Here is a 15,642-nt window from a genome sequence, read left to right on the forward strand (position 1 = left end):
ATTGAAACAACTCAAAGTGTCAATCCAAGCCCACTGATTTCACTCCTGTTAACTACGATTTAGGTCTTCACAACTTCATGTCTTATTTGAATGACTAAACTTCATGTGTAAAATTGATCAGGTGTTTTTGTCAGCTTTCCTTTGACAGCCCAGCTTAAGTTGAAGCAGCAGACCAACAAATGGTGTCAAATCTTCTGACCTTTGTCTAGAAACACCAAAGTATGTGGGAAGCAAGATAATGTTGAAATCAACCATTTAACCACTAAATACTTACAGGTGTGAATGCACTTATTTTGTTCTAAGTTGAGATATCTAAAGGATGTTTTGGGCTCAAATTTGGTGAAAATATTAATCTTGCAGTACACTACTACTCTGGCTTAACAGTGTTCATCTGCTGTACACCTGCCTGGACTCTCACGTAGAACACGCCCCAATCAAATAAGTATCCAGCACCATCCACACTCAACTGCCCTGCACAGGTTCCTCTGGGGCAAAGGTTCAAACTGACACAGGCTGCAGGTACATCAAGCACTGACTCATTCATGTAACTAGCAAAGGGCAGCACAATCAATCTTACAGCTCCCCAAACTGCCATAATCAGGTTTGACAACATGCTATCAGCCTAAAGGCTTCCTGTAAGCACACTTATCAGGAAGATATTAATGCACTTTTTCAAATAAGGTGATAAAAAACAGTACTGCCTTTAAAGATGTTAAAAATTATAAGATGTAAATGCTATGGTCCAAATGGTTACCAACCTTGTCAAAATCCAAACTAACAAAAGAGCAAAATATGCTGTTATAAAATTAAAAACATGGCCAGGTCATAGAGCCCTAACCTTAAAAAGAGAAAGCTGTATTCAAGAAATACAGCTTTCTCTTTTATGTTTATTACCAGTTCATGGTAATAAACATAAAAGCGATTACCTCATTTGAATGCTGAATGAATATTTGAGACACCAAAAAGCAGAGGAAATAGAAAGCAGGGAGCAGACGTGATTTATTTGTGAACAGCTTCAACAACATCAAAAAGAGGTAAGAGCACTGTTGGTGGGTGCTGCTCAGGGGAGGGTTCCCACACTGCTCTTCTTCACTTCCTTCCTGCGCCACGGTTTGGATCTAAAAAGTGCTGGTTTCTGTACTGCAGTCGATCAATCACAAAGTACAATTCAACCAAACGGATCAGGTCGGGGAGTGTGTGGTATATGATTAACTATCAAATAAAATCATTAACACGTGGTGCTCCTGGGTAAGAAGCAGAGCTAGAAGGCAAACGGGACAGCATTCCTAGAATGTCTTTAAACATTCTGGGAATAATTTATTTTGTGTTGCCACAGGAAACACAGTAGCTGAAAACACCGGTGAATTATTTTACTACAAACAAGGCGCCAGTGCTGCTGACCTCAAACACAGGAAAACTTAATCAAATGGAAACATACTTCAATCATCTATTAATGAGAACGCTTTTTTCACCATTACTGTGTTTCTTGCAGGACTGCTAAACAAATCTTACATCAGGTTCTTTTTAACTCTCCAATCAGTCTGTTAAATGTGTTACTATCATTTTGGTGCATATAAAAGAAGGGTGTGGCAAGGTCAGGCACATTTTATTCAGGACACAGGACCCATGCTAGTGTTACACAGTCTACAACAAGCTACAGGTGACAGATGACAAGACATTTCCCTTTTCACATCAGAAAGTCAGCTGGAGCGCAGATGAGGTCACAGGAAGCGAATTCCTGCACCAAACTGGACACCATCACATATCCTACAAGCAGAGAGAAGAAGAGAAGTCAGGAAATACCGTGTCAGGCTCTCATGCTTAAGAAGACATTTCCCACAAATGCTGCTACCAAGCAAATCCACACTGTATTTTATGTCAATTATTGATTGGTGGCAATAATGAGGTTCCAAATATGTACACCGTTTTAGCACATGCAGTTATTTAAAGTGGAGGAGGAAGACCAGCTGCACTTTGCAGGTGTTTAGGACTTCCAGTCAAATGGATCTGTGTAGCTCTGTGCTTTCACGTCCCTCTTCTGTGGAACCAGCTCCCACTTTGGATTCAGGAGACAGACACCTTTGGCTCCCTGGCGTTCTTGGACTGCTGCTTATCAAATTGTCTCCTGGATGTTTGTAAACAGATGCTCTACCCCCCCGCTGTCCTGTCTTCTTCTGACCTGTGTTGGACTGATCTCCCTGACCTAGCTGCTGATGAACTCTACATCTTATCAGAACTGTTAGCTGAGGAGGGAGTTTGAGTCAGCCCCACAGTAGCCCGTAGTACAGTAGTACACCAAGGGGAAAAAAATAACTACCTCAACCCTTTAAAAGGAGCACTCACAGGACTACAGGACTCCTACCTGTCTCCACTCTGAACTCCCATGGGCACACAGTAGTTGAGCTCCAGTCTGGCAATATTTCCGAGCCGCAGTACAATGCCCGCTCCGTACGACCAGCGAATACACTCAGCTAGCTTCTGAAGGTGTGCTCGAGGACCGTCACCTGCACATAACACGCAACAATGTCACAGCACAACTTGGACACTGAGGTTTCCCTGGATTGTCTCTGTTACTTCAACAGTAGATGGATTTAACAGGGCAAATATGGATAAAATGTGCAATAAAAGTACCACTTCTGGGGAATTTATGAAATAAAAGAAAATATTTATCTCTATATTATAACTATTCATTTAATTTACACTGTATGTTATTAGACTGTATCAGTCTTATTCAACACCATGACTCTACACTTGTTTTTCAAAGCTCAGAACTAATAGAGTCAGATTTCTACTAGTCAGGTGGAATTATTTTCATCTCAGCTTAAACAACAGCTCATTCAAAAAAAACTTTCCTCAAAAGTTTCACAGAGCAACACAGGACAAATTATATGTTGTTCACATCAAATGGAGCATCATGGTCAAGTTACCAAATCAAGATTACAGGTAGATGATAAACATAAAGGCAACATAAAGAGTCCCAAATTGTACAAATAGGTGAAAGTAGAAGAAACAACAAAGGAGAAAAGAAGCTGAATTTCAAGGATCCAGAATCATGTGGGATAATGCTCAGTTCACCCACCGTAGTTGAGATTGCAGAGGTTTCCTGCGTTGAGAAAGAAATGTGTTCTAAAAAGGTCTCCGAAGCCTCCCTTGCCTGGTCTGAATGGTAGAGGGGTGTAGAGATGCAGACCACCTGCCCAGTACGCCTCTCCACCCAGATAGTCACCTAAAACACAGAGGAAATGTACCCACAATGCACTGCACATTACACTAACAATAGGGACACATTCACGCTCCTAAGCTCCACATGTGTAGCACTGATGGTGAATGGTGTATGTACCCACAATGCACTGCACATTACACTAACAATAGGGACACATTCACGCTCCTAAGCTCCACATGTGTAGCACTGATGGTGAATGGTGTATTTGGTCAGTCCACATACACAGTATCAGTCAAAAGTCTGGACGCACTCATTCATATGAATGGATGTATCCAAACCTTTGACAGGTGCTGTAACTACGTGTCCCATGCAAATTAAATTAAATAGATTAAATTAAATTGGCTTCATGCTGAACAATACAAGATTTATTTATTAAAACTGGAACAAGAAATTCAGAGGAACAGTAGATTTTATAAGTGATTATACAAAGCTTCACAAATGTTCAACATGCACACCGCCTGTGACACAACACATGTAAAGTCAGTAGTCCCGCTCCTGTCAGACACGCTGTAGCATGTCTTGTGTAACAGTCTTTTTTTTTTTTTTGTGCCATGTGCAAATCTGCTTTACAGTTGGTGCATTTCTATTGAATGTTATTGAAAACGCACACTGCACACTCTTGTTTGACTGTGTGCGAGCACGTTATAACACACAAAATGCCTTTTTGTTTCTGGTGAACACCATTCTTTAACCAAAAAAAAAAAAGCTGGGTTAGTTTTACACATTTTGTTCAAATTTGAGTTCATTTGAGCCAGAATTGACTTTGTTGTTAAGACTATGGAATAAATGTTTTGTGGGACACTCTGTATAATATTTGCTTTGCCTTTAAAACAATTTTACTTCCAAGAATCTTGAGAAACGTGTCTCACCTCTTGTGGGTTAGGCCCATCTCAGAAGATGTAATCCCAGTGTAGGAGTCAAATATGGGCTTGCTGTGTATGTGTGTGTTTGTGTGTGTCTGTGTACTATACTGGCACCTGGGTTGGGGGTGTGTCACTGTGGGTGTGTTTTTGTGGTTATTTGTAATTGTGCTCACCTGTTAACGGGCTGGCGTTTGCAGTAATGGTGTGGGGTGAGCTATGGGAGCGAAATCTTCTGTTGACCGTTTTTATATATAGGTATTGTATTTCTGTGTGAGGTTTCTGTGTGTGGCCTTAAAGGTTCATTGATTTTGAGGGTCACTATTGAGCCGTAATACCCAGACTAAGTCCAAAGATAGTAAGAGAGTTCTTTCAGGTGCTCGGTATTACATGAAGTGCACTGTGTTTGTATGTGCCCTGAATGGGTGTTGTTTTTGTAACGTTTGTAACCTACTGGAGTGAAATAACAAGATCAAGTATAGAAATGGTAACATTTTTGTGAGAGTGTATGTTACAGAAGGCCTTAGATGAATCCCAGACTTTTTCCATGTACTACATTATTATAGTGTTCCAAGTTTGTTTTAAAACAGCCACTTTACTGTAAATACTGTAACATAAAGACTGACACAATAATTCCCATGTGCAATTTAGACTTTTTAATTGTTCTAATGTAATCCAGAGCAGGCTTATCATTACTATCAAAATTGATTTTACCTTCACTCTGTGGTCCAATGCTGTACATCCCAAATCCTCGTACACTGGTTGGGCCTCCAAGGTAGAACCTGGACAAAATATGTTACTTAACCATCCACTGAGGGCACAGCTTGATCTCAAAAATCACAAATGCAGCATTGAAAGAAGAAAACTGAGTGAAGAAGGCCTAAAAAAGAAAGCAGTACCACTTGGACATAAGCACAAAGGTTTAAAAGGCAAAGAATAATGAATAAATGTGCCCCTTAATACCCAATTCCTTAATTCCTAATAAATCTAAGTATCTGCTTCATGCTGATAAAGAGCTCAGTTTAACTACTACTATCAGCGACTTGCTGAGGTCTACTGCAGCAGTGGTGGCGAGACAAAGTCAGACATTAGCTCTTGGATAATTCAGGTATACCTGTCAGCAATGCAGGACAGCTGTCCTCCAATAGGATACAGCATCCCACCCCACAGAGAGGCAGACAAAACCTGAGAGGACACAAAATGCTGATTATACACATCGCGGTTCATTTAACACAGCTAGCTGAGAGACACACTGGCTGTGCAGAATGATAAACTGAAACCTGAGATGCTACTGATTACTACAGAATCATGCTGAACATGTTTAGTGTGACTCATTTTTGTCTTACAGAGTCCCAGAAGAGCCGTCTGTTGAGCTGCAGCTCAAAATCCTCCTTCAAGAAGCTGGCGTCTCCTCCAGTGTATCCAGCCAGCTCCTGCAGGGAAACACGCACACCGCAGTTATGATACTGATTTGGATATTGATAACTTCTTCAGCTTCTAGGAGCAGCTTTTTCAGACTTGATCTATTTTTGTGAGTTTAGATGCACTGAAAAAAAAGTCTCATGCAGCTCTCAAACTTTACTTTTTTTCAAGAATAGAATTCAGATTCAGGCGTAAGGAGCAGAAATTTAAACCTTATCAGAGACCCCAGGGTTTTGTGCTTGAGCTCAGGCTACTATAACCAAGTCGGTCAATGTTGTGTCCCATGACATATGAACTGTGGCTGTCACCATCTTGGTGTGTTCATTAGACTGAGGAAAATTAGAGGCTCTGTGTGCCCTAGGCTAGCAACCTAACAACACACAGAGAAGCAGACCCTGCTTTCTTCCTCCTTTTGGTGAGCTTGAGAGTCAAAAAGGACCATGATGTTATATTTAGTAAGAGTGACTCATCAGTATTTACTGAGGTCATAGATAGGGGTTGAAAATGTACACAGTTTTGTACTCAAGTCCATGGCAAAGTCACACTAGCTAGGCTGTCTGAGGCAAAGTGGGATTAAGTTGTTACTGTCTGTCCCATTTGCTCACACTGACTTGGGAAAAAAGGCTTTTATTTACTCTGCACCCTCCTCATGGAATAGATTACAGAAAGATTGGAAATTGACAGAATTCATTTCACTGAGTGCCTTTAAATTGAGACTGCAGACTTTTGTGGCTGATTCCATAATTTGTACTTGTTTCACTTAATTAATGTTTTAAAATTTTAATTCAGTGTTTTACTTATATTCTGTTGCTGCCTATCTTGGCCAGGACACCCTTGAAAAAGAGATTCTTAATCTCAACGGGACCTTCCTGGTCAAATAAAGTTTAAATAAAAAATAAAATAGACACTTTTTTACACAGCCTATGGTGGAAGTGTATGACCCTATGGTCATAACAGTCTTTTCTCTCATTCAAGTGAAGTTGAATACATATTTAAAACAGTTGCGAGGCACAGACAGGCACCCTCTCCTTTCAGACTTTTAACTCGCAGCTGTAACTGTGGCAGATTTTCTTTAAGTTCTGCAGAAAATCAGTGTTGGGCTCTAAAAAGAAGAAATTCTCGTGTGTAAAGGTGCTTGGCAAATTTTGCGATTGCTACTTTTTCAAAACTAATTTGAAGGAAACACACGTAGCAGAGTGTGGACAGATGTGGACGTGTGTGCACACTTACCTGGTTGATGCGAAGTAAGGCACCTCTGCTGGGAAAGATGGCAGAATTTCTTGAATCGACTGACACGGTGTGCTGCAAACAAAACCCACAGGAGTTGTGCTGAACTGGTGCTACAAAGAATATGACTTCATAACTATCACAAACAACTGAACACAACATCAACCAAAGGCAAATGTTGAAAGTAACTGTAATAATTAACTGGCATACAGAGAGGGCGGACTTCAGTGAGTGTCCACTCTCCTCTCGCACAGCGAAGGAAGCGCTGCGTGCCAAGCAGCCCAGCTCCCTCCAAACCCCCTCCCACTTCAGCGTGTGGTTGGTCATCCCGAGAGGAAACTGCAGAGAGAGAGAACTTTAATTCAGGAGTTTCTGGGTGCTGCTGCAGACACACAAACACAAACGCAGCCGCTCACATTTAGTTCTGCAGATACACCTCTGTCGGTCTCTTTTAAGGAGCTCCACGGAAACTGTCCGGTCACTTTGTACATGTTGAGGGTGAGGCTGAAACAGACAAGCACAAGTTAAAAAAAAAGGATTTAGTCAGCCAGGGTGTCATACATTACAAACATAGGAAAGCAATCCTGTCAACTTGTCAGTAATGGAAACCAGGAACAAGGTTTGTCTAAGCCTCAGAACACATGATTAGCTATAAGTTATGTTTGTAACCTTGCAGAGAGCGATACGCATTACCATGAATTACTTGATACAACGACTTGCAGGGTGACTTTCTGCTTGAAACACGATGCTTACGTTATTTTACTTTGCACACAGAAACAAAATTATTTCATAAATACCAAAAACTAACAGGGTCAAAATTATAAGACCCCTGATGCTAATGGTCAATTGTGTATCCTTTTTGCTGGATAACAGCCTGCAGTTGCTTGTTGTGGTTTTCAACAAATTTCACACACCACTCCTGAGCCCTCCCAGCTCAGTCTTCTCATGCTCCTCCAGATTTGATGATCTTCTGGCATGGACCTCGGTCTTCAGTTCACTCCACAGATTTTCAGTGGGATTCAAGTCATTGTTTTGTGCAGGCGGATCATCCCCACAGCATAACACTTGCATCACCATGTTTCACTGTGGGGACAGTGTTCTTTGCGTTGTACGCCTCTCCAGGTTGTCCTAAGCATACTTCAGTCTGGCTTGAAGACGTCTCTTCTGCAGACTGGAATTTTTCTTGGTCTGCAACCTCAGAGTCCATTCCTGTGCAGGGTTCTATTGATTGTCTTCTTTGAGACTGCAACAGGCAGTTGTTCTGGGGTCTTTAGACACACCTCTCACTAGTTTTCTTTCCAGGGTCTTTGAAATCATTCATTTCCCATCCCTGTCAGGCTTCTTCTGTACCCTGTGGCTCTCTTTGAATGTCTTGATACATCTCACTCCAGTTCTCGGCACCTGGAAACACTGTAATAACCTGGTATATCCATCGCGTGCTTTGTGAACAGCAACAATTCTTTTCCTCAAGTCTAAACTGATTTCTTTTGTTTTTGCCCTGAAGCTTTCTAAAGGGCCCACTCAAACCCTTGCTGAGGTTTTTATACAGTGTGTAAACTGAAAGATAACCATGAGTTTTAACTTGATTTTACAAGCTTCGGGTATTACAAAGATAAAGCTCATCACTGTTATTGTGTGCAAACAGAAATAATTTATGCTTTCTAAAGAAAATCACTTAAAAATGCTACCTTGAAAATCCTTTGCTCTTAAAATGCACTTGGGAAAACAAAAACTGATCATTTTGACCTCGTGTATATTTATAGATCACTGCATCTTAAAGAAGGCATTTCTAAGGCATGAATAAATTATTTTCACTGGGAAAAAACTTCCACATGTATAACCTTGAACAATCACACGGGGGGCTTTCTGTCACTTCTGCATCAGCATGATTGGCTAAAGGACTGACCTCATTCCACTAACCTGTATGAAAGGTGCTAAAATCAGGATGATTTATCCAGGTTTAGTATGAAATGCAGCTCTTTTTAACTTTGACGCTGTTAATGGGCAAAGCAGGGCTGTGAAACTCTGAGACGTTTGTGTCTCGAGGTTTCAAACCAATCTGACGTCCATCGCCACAGTGACGCGGACTCGCCATTTTTGCTTTCATCACATAAAACACATGATATTCTGTGAAACAATGGCACCAACAAAATTAATTCTAAACAAGGCTACTTACTTACTATCAAAAATTACAATCAACACATGTTTTGGGGGAATGTTTTTGGATTTGTAAGAGGGATGAAGGGGGAGGTGTGGGGGTTCAAAGTGTTGTTAAAGTAAAGTCCGTGAACAGCGTGAAGGTTGATGGTCTAGCTTGAACAGTATTATGCATCTATAGTGAGAATCTCAGGATCCTAGACGAGATCGTTTGAGTTATTGAGATTTTCAGAAATGTTGGTGCTGCCCTTTACCTTCAGGTCAAGGTTGCAGAGATTTGACCTCGTCTGAGATTTTTAGTAGATGCATCTATAGGTCACATCGTTCTCGAGTTATGGCCAACATTAACGTTTTTGTGGAACAGACGCTGCCACCACCAAGGCTGTAACAACAGCTAGACTTTTATTTTGAAAGCTAAAAAAGAGGTGACCACTGCAATCCTACTGAAAAACAGTGACAACACATTGGTGAGCTCTTGTGAACATACTTGCGTTCAAAGTGTCCGGGTTGGGGCTTAAAGAAAGACAGGCCATAGGACGTCTCCTTGGTCCCGTAGGAAAACTGGAAGGTAAGCTTCTCAGCTCGCCCGAGCATGTTGGGCAGCTTCAGACCCAGAACCTGGAAGCCAGGACAGAGGGCCACAAACACACAGCCAGTAACTAGACAGTTCTGAGGTACTTCAGGCCAGTCAGCACTGACAATGACACAGGTCTATTTATCAGCACAGACCGGACAAGTTACTCATCACCATTAAGGCATACAGCATGAAGAACATGTGAGGTGTCCTCTCTCACCATGCTTCCTTCATTGTTGCCAACCATAGTATTGTAGCTTCCTGTCAGTCTCTTGATCTCCGTCACCTCAAAAGTCACATCGAGGCCATTGGGCAAAGCATCTGTGCCTGAGGAGGGAACAAAAAAACGCTCCTGTCAGCTGAGCGTTTAGCCATACAGTGCAGTTACCTTTAAGGATTTTCCCCTGCTCCATGATGAGGATATACAGTAAACCTCTCACTGTTTCTGCTGGAAACTATTTTGGCCTTGAAGTCTGATCAGGTACCTTCAGATGTGTCGATTAGAACTTCCACCTCTTTGAAGATTCCCAGACGGAGCAGCCTCAGTCTGGCAACATGAGCTCTTTTCATCACCTGAAAAAGACCTCTGCACTTATTTACTGAGCCTCCACAGACTCATTCAGAGAGCTGTGATGAACAGTACACTCAAGATACTTACATCAATTAGATTTCTGGCATGGAAAACATCAGAGATCTCATAGCCGAGCAGATCCTCTTTGGTTCTCCCGAGGCCCTGGATGTTGACATGCTGGACAACCACCTGTGATCAAGGATAATTTACTGGGATTAATTTCACATCATCACCAAAAATACATGAAGAAGTCTAAATCAGGCCTAAATGCTGAAAAAAAATATGTATAACAATTGTTGTAATTTCCTAAAAGTGAATGCAGTGATTTTGTTCAACCTCCTGAAAGTCTGCATCTTCATTTCATATTTGTTGCCTCATGGAGCCCTAAACCACAAAGGCATCTATTAATGTGCGGGTGTGATGAAGCACACAAAATAAAACATTGTATAATGGGAGATTGTAACTGGTGGTGTAAAATGCACCAGTGGCTTTTCTGCTTACCTCTGCACTCAAAGCACTTTAGAGTACGAGCCACACACACACACACACACACAGACACACACACACACACACACACACACACACACACACACACACACACACACACACTTTCATGTAGCACTTTATTTTATTATTTTATGCCTTTAAGTGCTTTAAGTGCATCATGCACAAGCTCAGGGTTCAGAATCTTGACAAAAGACTGCAGGCTGAAGAAGCCAGGGAACAATCCACTGACATTCCCATTAGAAGATCACCCACGCGATCTCCTCAGCCATAGCTGCCCCAACAGTGGTCAGTGAAACCAGAAAAGCTCTACACAGATGGAATCTATTTTCAGTGTGTCCGTATCTAAAAGCTACAAAAACAACTGTTTAATTGCAGTCTTGGCAACACTGCACCTTGGCTATTCCTGAGAAACTTCTTCTTGAAGATTTCCTTCTGTCCAATTGTAGCATGCAGTCAGTGCACATGTATCTGTGCTGCACCAGTGTATCTCAGTCACAAAGAGCCACAGGTTGCCCATTCAGTCACAGCAGAGCGGTAGCAAGGTCAAAAAGAGATTCTGAGCGATGTGAACAGCAGCCCATTATAGACAGCTGTATGCTTACTTACAGCATCCTTCTAGTCAGTGTCTCACTGGCCAAAGTTGCCAGAGGAGGGAAGGAGATTTAAAGTACTATATCTGACCAGACAAGTAGAACAACAGCAAAAATAGGTGAATATAAGTGTGTAGTTCCTCTCAAGGACTTGTGTCCTGTGAATATTATGCCATTACTTCTTTTGTTTTGTTCTTTCCCAAAATTGTCAACTTCTCAAGTACATTATTATATTTATTAATTTGAATGAACTTAGCAACAAATGATACAGAAAGGATGGCTATTTGTGGGCATGCAGGGAGATGATGTCAGTTTTGCATGACTCAAAAGTTCAGAAAAAATTCTCATTACCTTCTACTGTCCTTTTTGTACCACCTAAGACACACGTGTCAGACTCAAGGCCCGCGGCCCGTGATATAATTTTATACGGATTTCATATGGCTGTTATTTATGGCCCACAAGTAAATAGCGCTCCCACCACTTACACTACAAATCCCACAATGCACTGCAACAGCTGTTGTGCAGGCCAAGACTTGTGGACTAACCTGTTTTCAGTGTTGCTAATGACACACTGATCAGTGATCAGTGGATAAAAACATCGGTCAGCACTTTTTACAGTAACATTTAAGCTGCCTGACGGCCAAAAATGGCAAATGAAAAGCGTAAAACAGGGATTTTCCAAACAGGCAAGGCAAAGGACCTGATCGCTGACATCAGAGGTAAACCAGCTGTCTCTCTTCCTCACCTGCGATGTGCAGGGAAAGGAGCAGATTGGTGGGACAGATATGGGAGAAGATGCAGAGGGAGACCTGCACAGGTGAGCTGACAGTGCATCACTGCGTCACACAGCAGGAAATGCTGTGAAGCAAAGTCCTGAAGACAGAACGCGTCATGAGCACCGAAACATAGACAGTGAACTTTATATGAGACGAAGATTTAAATCACTGGCAGTTTGAGAGGAAATAGCTTCTGAATTTGGTGACTTGCCTTTTATCAAAAGGGTGCGCTGAACTACCTGAGGAAATCTGTCAGTTCATGAAAAGTAAAGTAAAAGCCTCAGTAGGGCTCTGGGGTGAAAGGTGGCTGTGTGAGTCGGCCTTTCTCTGCGACATAATGAAGCATCTTAATGCGTTCAACCTGCAGATTCAGGGACGGGACCACGTGTGATTGTCAAAAAAATAAAAATAAATCAGAGCAGGTCTCCACCACTGTGTCTGCAGCTGCACTTTTTGCTGATGAGCTGGACACTCTGCGCAGCAGCGTTTTTCCGACTGTGAAGCTCAGAAATTCACGTAACAGCTTTTACATGAAAAATTTGCAAATTTTCTTTAGCTTGAAATACATTCATTTTTCCTGATGTTATTTTTGAAGAAAATTATAACTTTATATTTTATTTAATGTGCTGAGGAAATTGTTGCTGTATCCTGGCCATTCAAATTCATATTGCTGATGAAAATGATTATTTTTAATTCTGTTCGGCCCTTGACTCAGACTGTGTCATCAATATTGGCCTGTCCTATGACTGAGTTTGACACCCCTGAGCTAAGGTTATCCACTCTGAAACAAACTGTTTTATCTTCGTTCTCTTTATAGCCCCTTTCCCTAAAAGCCAACCTATCTTGTGACTGCCTGCTGAGAGGAAGCAGAGCTTCTGAGCTGTTCCACCTGTTTATGTGCATGCTGTGCCTGCACCAGATAACCCTACAAATCAATCTCTGATGAGCGGATATACGTAATATAAAATAATAAACCATACAGCCATGCAATTGACATTTTTTGCTTCTACAACTACTCACATCTTTGTTTTCCAGGATCTCCTGTTTGGAGTCCTGCTCCTGGTCTGGAGTCTCCATCAAGTCATCAGGATGGACACGCAAGTCCCTGCCATGCATTGGGAGAGGATCCAGACTCTGCATCGGAGATAAATGAAGTGCATAAAAGTACGCAATCTGCACCATCTAATGCAAGTAAACACAGCTTGCCTACAAAAAAATTCTACTTTTGCAGCTGATTTTGTTTAAAATGTGTCCATACAGGAGTTAAGTTTTCTATTTCCAGGTTTGATTCTGTAGTTTGATACTTTTTAGTTTGAATTTTGAAGAAAATAGAAAGTCCCATATAAAGAGTCGACGTAACACTTTGTATGGCACCAGACCAGCTGTTATGGAGTAGAAAGGGCAAGAGAGTCAATGGATGGGCTTTCAGGGAGGAGAGTCTGCTGTCCTACAAACACTGAAAGTCGCTGCATCTGGAGTACTAGCAAAGACAGTAGCATTGAAAAGCAGCAAAAATATGTGGGGTATGAGAGATGAATAATAATAATACTCTTCTGGGCAAGTACGTTTTCAGTTATGAAAGAAGTGGAAAATAATTTTACATTTTTTCACACAGTTTTGCACTTTTCCTATTTTTCTTTTAATAATCGGAGGCACCGACGGCTCCATAAAATATTACAATAGGTGGTTTATGCAAAACATGATGACATAAACATGATAGGAAAAAAAAATTCTGGCAGCGTTGCTGGCATTAACATAAGCTGAAGGCAAAGTGGTGGTCGTTTTACCAACAACAGCAATCACTAAGTTTGGCTCCTCGTGTTTTCTTAGTCTTTTTCTAACTGCGTGTCACGGTACATGAAGTACACATGCTGATGAGCCTGCAGCATTCACTGGGCAGGGAGGTCATGGCATAAAATGTACCTAAAGGCTGGGAGTAAATAAGGTTTACCTTAGCATGGACAGTCCCCATTTTAACTACCCGCGCCAAAAAAACCCCCTTCAGTCCACGTCAGCTGCGCGTTAATAGGGAGAAATCAGGTAAATGACAGCAGCTACTTTCTCCAGTACCAAACCCCCTTCAAGGAAGCCGCCATGACAGTTGCTGAGGTTCAGTGCTGCGTTCATGTACTCCTCGTAATGTACGCCAGCTTCAAACAGGGATTACGCTTTCAATAAATGCTGACAGTAAAATGTATTGTGCTTGTGTTTATCTTAGCTCATAATTGAAACAGAAGGAAATAATATAAAATGAACATTTGAGGTTGTTACAGGGTGGTTGTAGTGTCAGTATAAGCTATCTGCTATTACTCCTACTATAGCGCTAAAAAGTAAAAGCACCGTCGTCCCCGTGAGTAACCCCACAAAAGACTCCGTTCATTATTCATCATTTTAGGATATTTTAACACGTTACATGTGATAATGTAACAAAATGTCGCAAAGAGAAGCAAAAAAAGGAAAAAAAGAAAGAATGTAATTGTAAAAGCTAATAAATTTCTGGCTCTTAAAGGCATCACCGTATCTTCTTCGTGTGATTGAATAGAAAGCATCGGGCTGCTCTGATCTGCCTTCTGGATGGAGGTCTAGGCATATAATAAAGCGGACCCAAAAGACGTTTGCGTCACTGGACTTGAACTTGTGTCTACATTAGTCACGTGACGATTCCGCACGCTGACGCGAGCGACTCTTACTACTCAGCGGCTCAGGGTGGGACCAAAGTCACGTTGACAGCGGCTCTCCAGCAGAAGGAAGTGTAAATCTTCTCTTCGTCGAAGTTCCGGAGAAAAAAAAAGTTTCTGAACGGACCAAAGATGTTTGGTGGTTTTCACGACAGTACACTAATAAAGCTGTACGGCACAACCTTCGGCTTCTATTATGTTGAATGAAATACGGTTACCTAACTTCTTGGACTAATAAAGACCTTATGTCTCACAAAAATAAAGTGGTGCTTCTGAGACTGTTTTCACTTACATATGTCTAAAGTATCCTGAACTGTAGTCCTTGAGCTGTATCTGGATAGATCTAATAACAATATGGACATGAGAACAGCAGATTAAAATATATTTACCACATCTGTCCCATCATGTATTATAGCAAGTGAAACATTGTGTCAAAAGACACCAAACGTCTTATTACACTTACGTTTAAGGTTTTGAAGTGCTTTTCTTTTATTCAACATATTTTTCTATCAGTCAAATGACTGCATACTGATTTTTCCCCAAAGGTCCGTGGCCCAGGGGTAGTTTCCTAATTTGATATTCCTCACCGTCTTGACATCAGGCCACTAGGTGTCCTCCTAATCCATAAAACACATCAATGTGCCATGAATGAAAGACATTGTAATCCTAAAAGATTAAAATAATAGGTGATTCCCCAAACTATGAACTTTTACAGTTTCTTAGGGAGACAAAGAAAAATACACCCATACACATTCACATTTATATGACTGGCTAAGTGGTAGATGTTGACCATGATAATATATGTCCATCTAAATAGGAAGATTACAGAGAAGATTCATGGATGTAGTGAAGATACAGAGGGTTGGTGATGCTAGGGTGAGATGGAGGCAGATGATCTACACCCTAAAGGCAGCAGCTGAAAGAAGATTTATACTGCGGTTATTGTTTATTGTATATTCTGGATAAACTTTATTTCATTTCATTTCAGTTCCATTTTATTTGTGTATCAGTCACCTCAAGGTACTTTATATTGTAAAGTAAAGACTCTGTAATAATA

The 15,642-nt window shown here is 41.2% G+C and overlaps 1 protein-coding gene across 1 annotated transcript; it reads right to left on the bottom strand.

Moving 5' to 3' along the window:
• Nucleotides 1-981: 981 nt before the first annotated feature.
• samm50l (sorting and assembly machinery component 50 homolog, like) lies at nucleotides 982-14,014 on the bottom strand. The gene is made up of 15 exons (XM_030719972.1): nucleotides 13,859-14,014; nucleotides 12,928-13,041; nucleotides 10,122-10,223; nucleotides 9,949-10,036; nucleotides 9,684-9,790; nucleotides 9,377-9,507; nucleotides 7,149-7,236; nucleotides 6,943-7,071; nucleotides 6,736-6,807; nucleotides 5,430-5,516; nucleotides 5,198-5,268; nucleotides 4,798-4,865; nucleotides 3,080-3,226; nucleotides 2,363-2,504; nucleotides 982-1,767 (listed from the first exon to the last, which is right to left on the bottom strand). Exons 1-15 carry the CDS (start codon nucleotides 13,877-13,879, stop codon nucleotides 1,722-1,724), a joined length of 1,413 nt encoding a protein of 470 aa, XP_030575832.1. The 5' UTR covers nucleotides 13,880-14,014; the 3' UTR covers nucleotides 982-1,721.
• Nucleotides 14,015-15,642: the final 1,628 nt, after the last annotated feature.

Source organism: Archocentrus centrarchus, chromosome 23 (genome assembly GCF_007364275.1).
Source record: "Archocentrus centrarchus isolate MPI-CPG fArcCen1 chromosome 23, fArcCen1, whole genome shotgun sequence".
Classification (NCBI taxonomy): Eukaryota; Metazoa; Chordata; class Actinopteri; order Cichliformes; family Cichlidae; genus Archocentrus; species Archocentrus centrarchus.

Bases quoted from the DNA above. Each gene is read 5' to 3' on its own strand.
- samm50l (XM_030719972.1), bottom strand. From the start codon at position 13,879: ATGGGGACTGTCCATGCTAAG. The intron at 7,072-7,148 runs GTGAGCGGCTGC...CTCTCTCTGCAG, and splicing joins GTGTATCTGCAGAACTAAAT to TTTCCTCTCGGGATGACCAA. The intron at 5,517-6,735 runs GTAAGTGTGCAC...GTTTCCCTGCAG, and splicing joins CCTTACTTCGCATCAACCAG to GAGCTGGCTGGATACACTGG.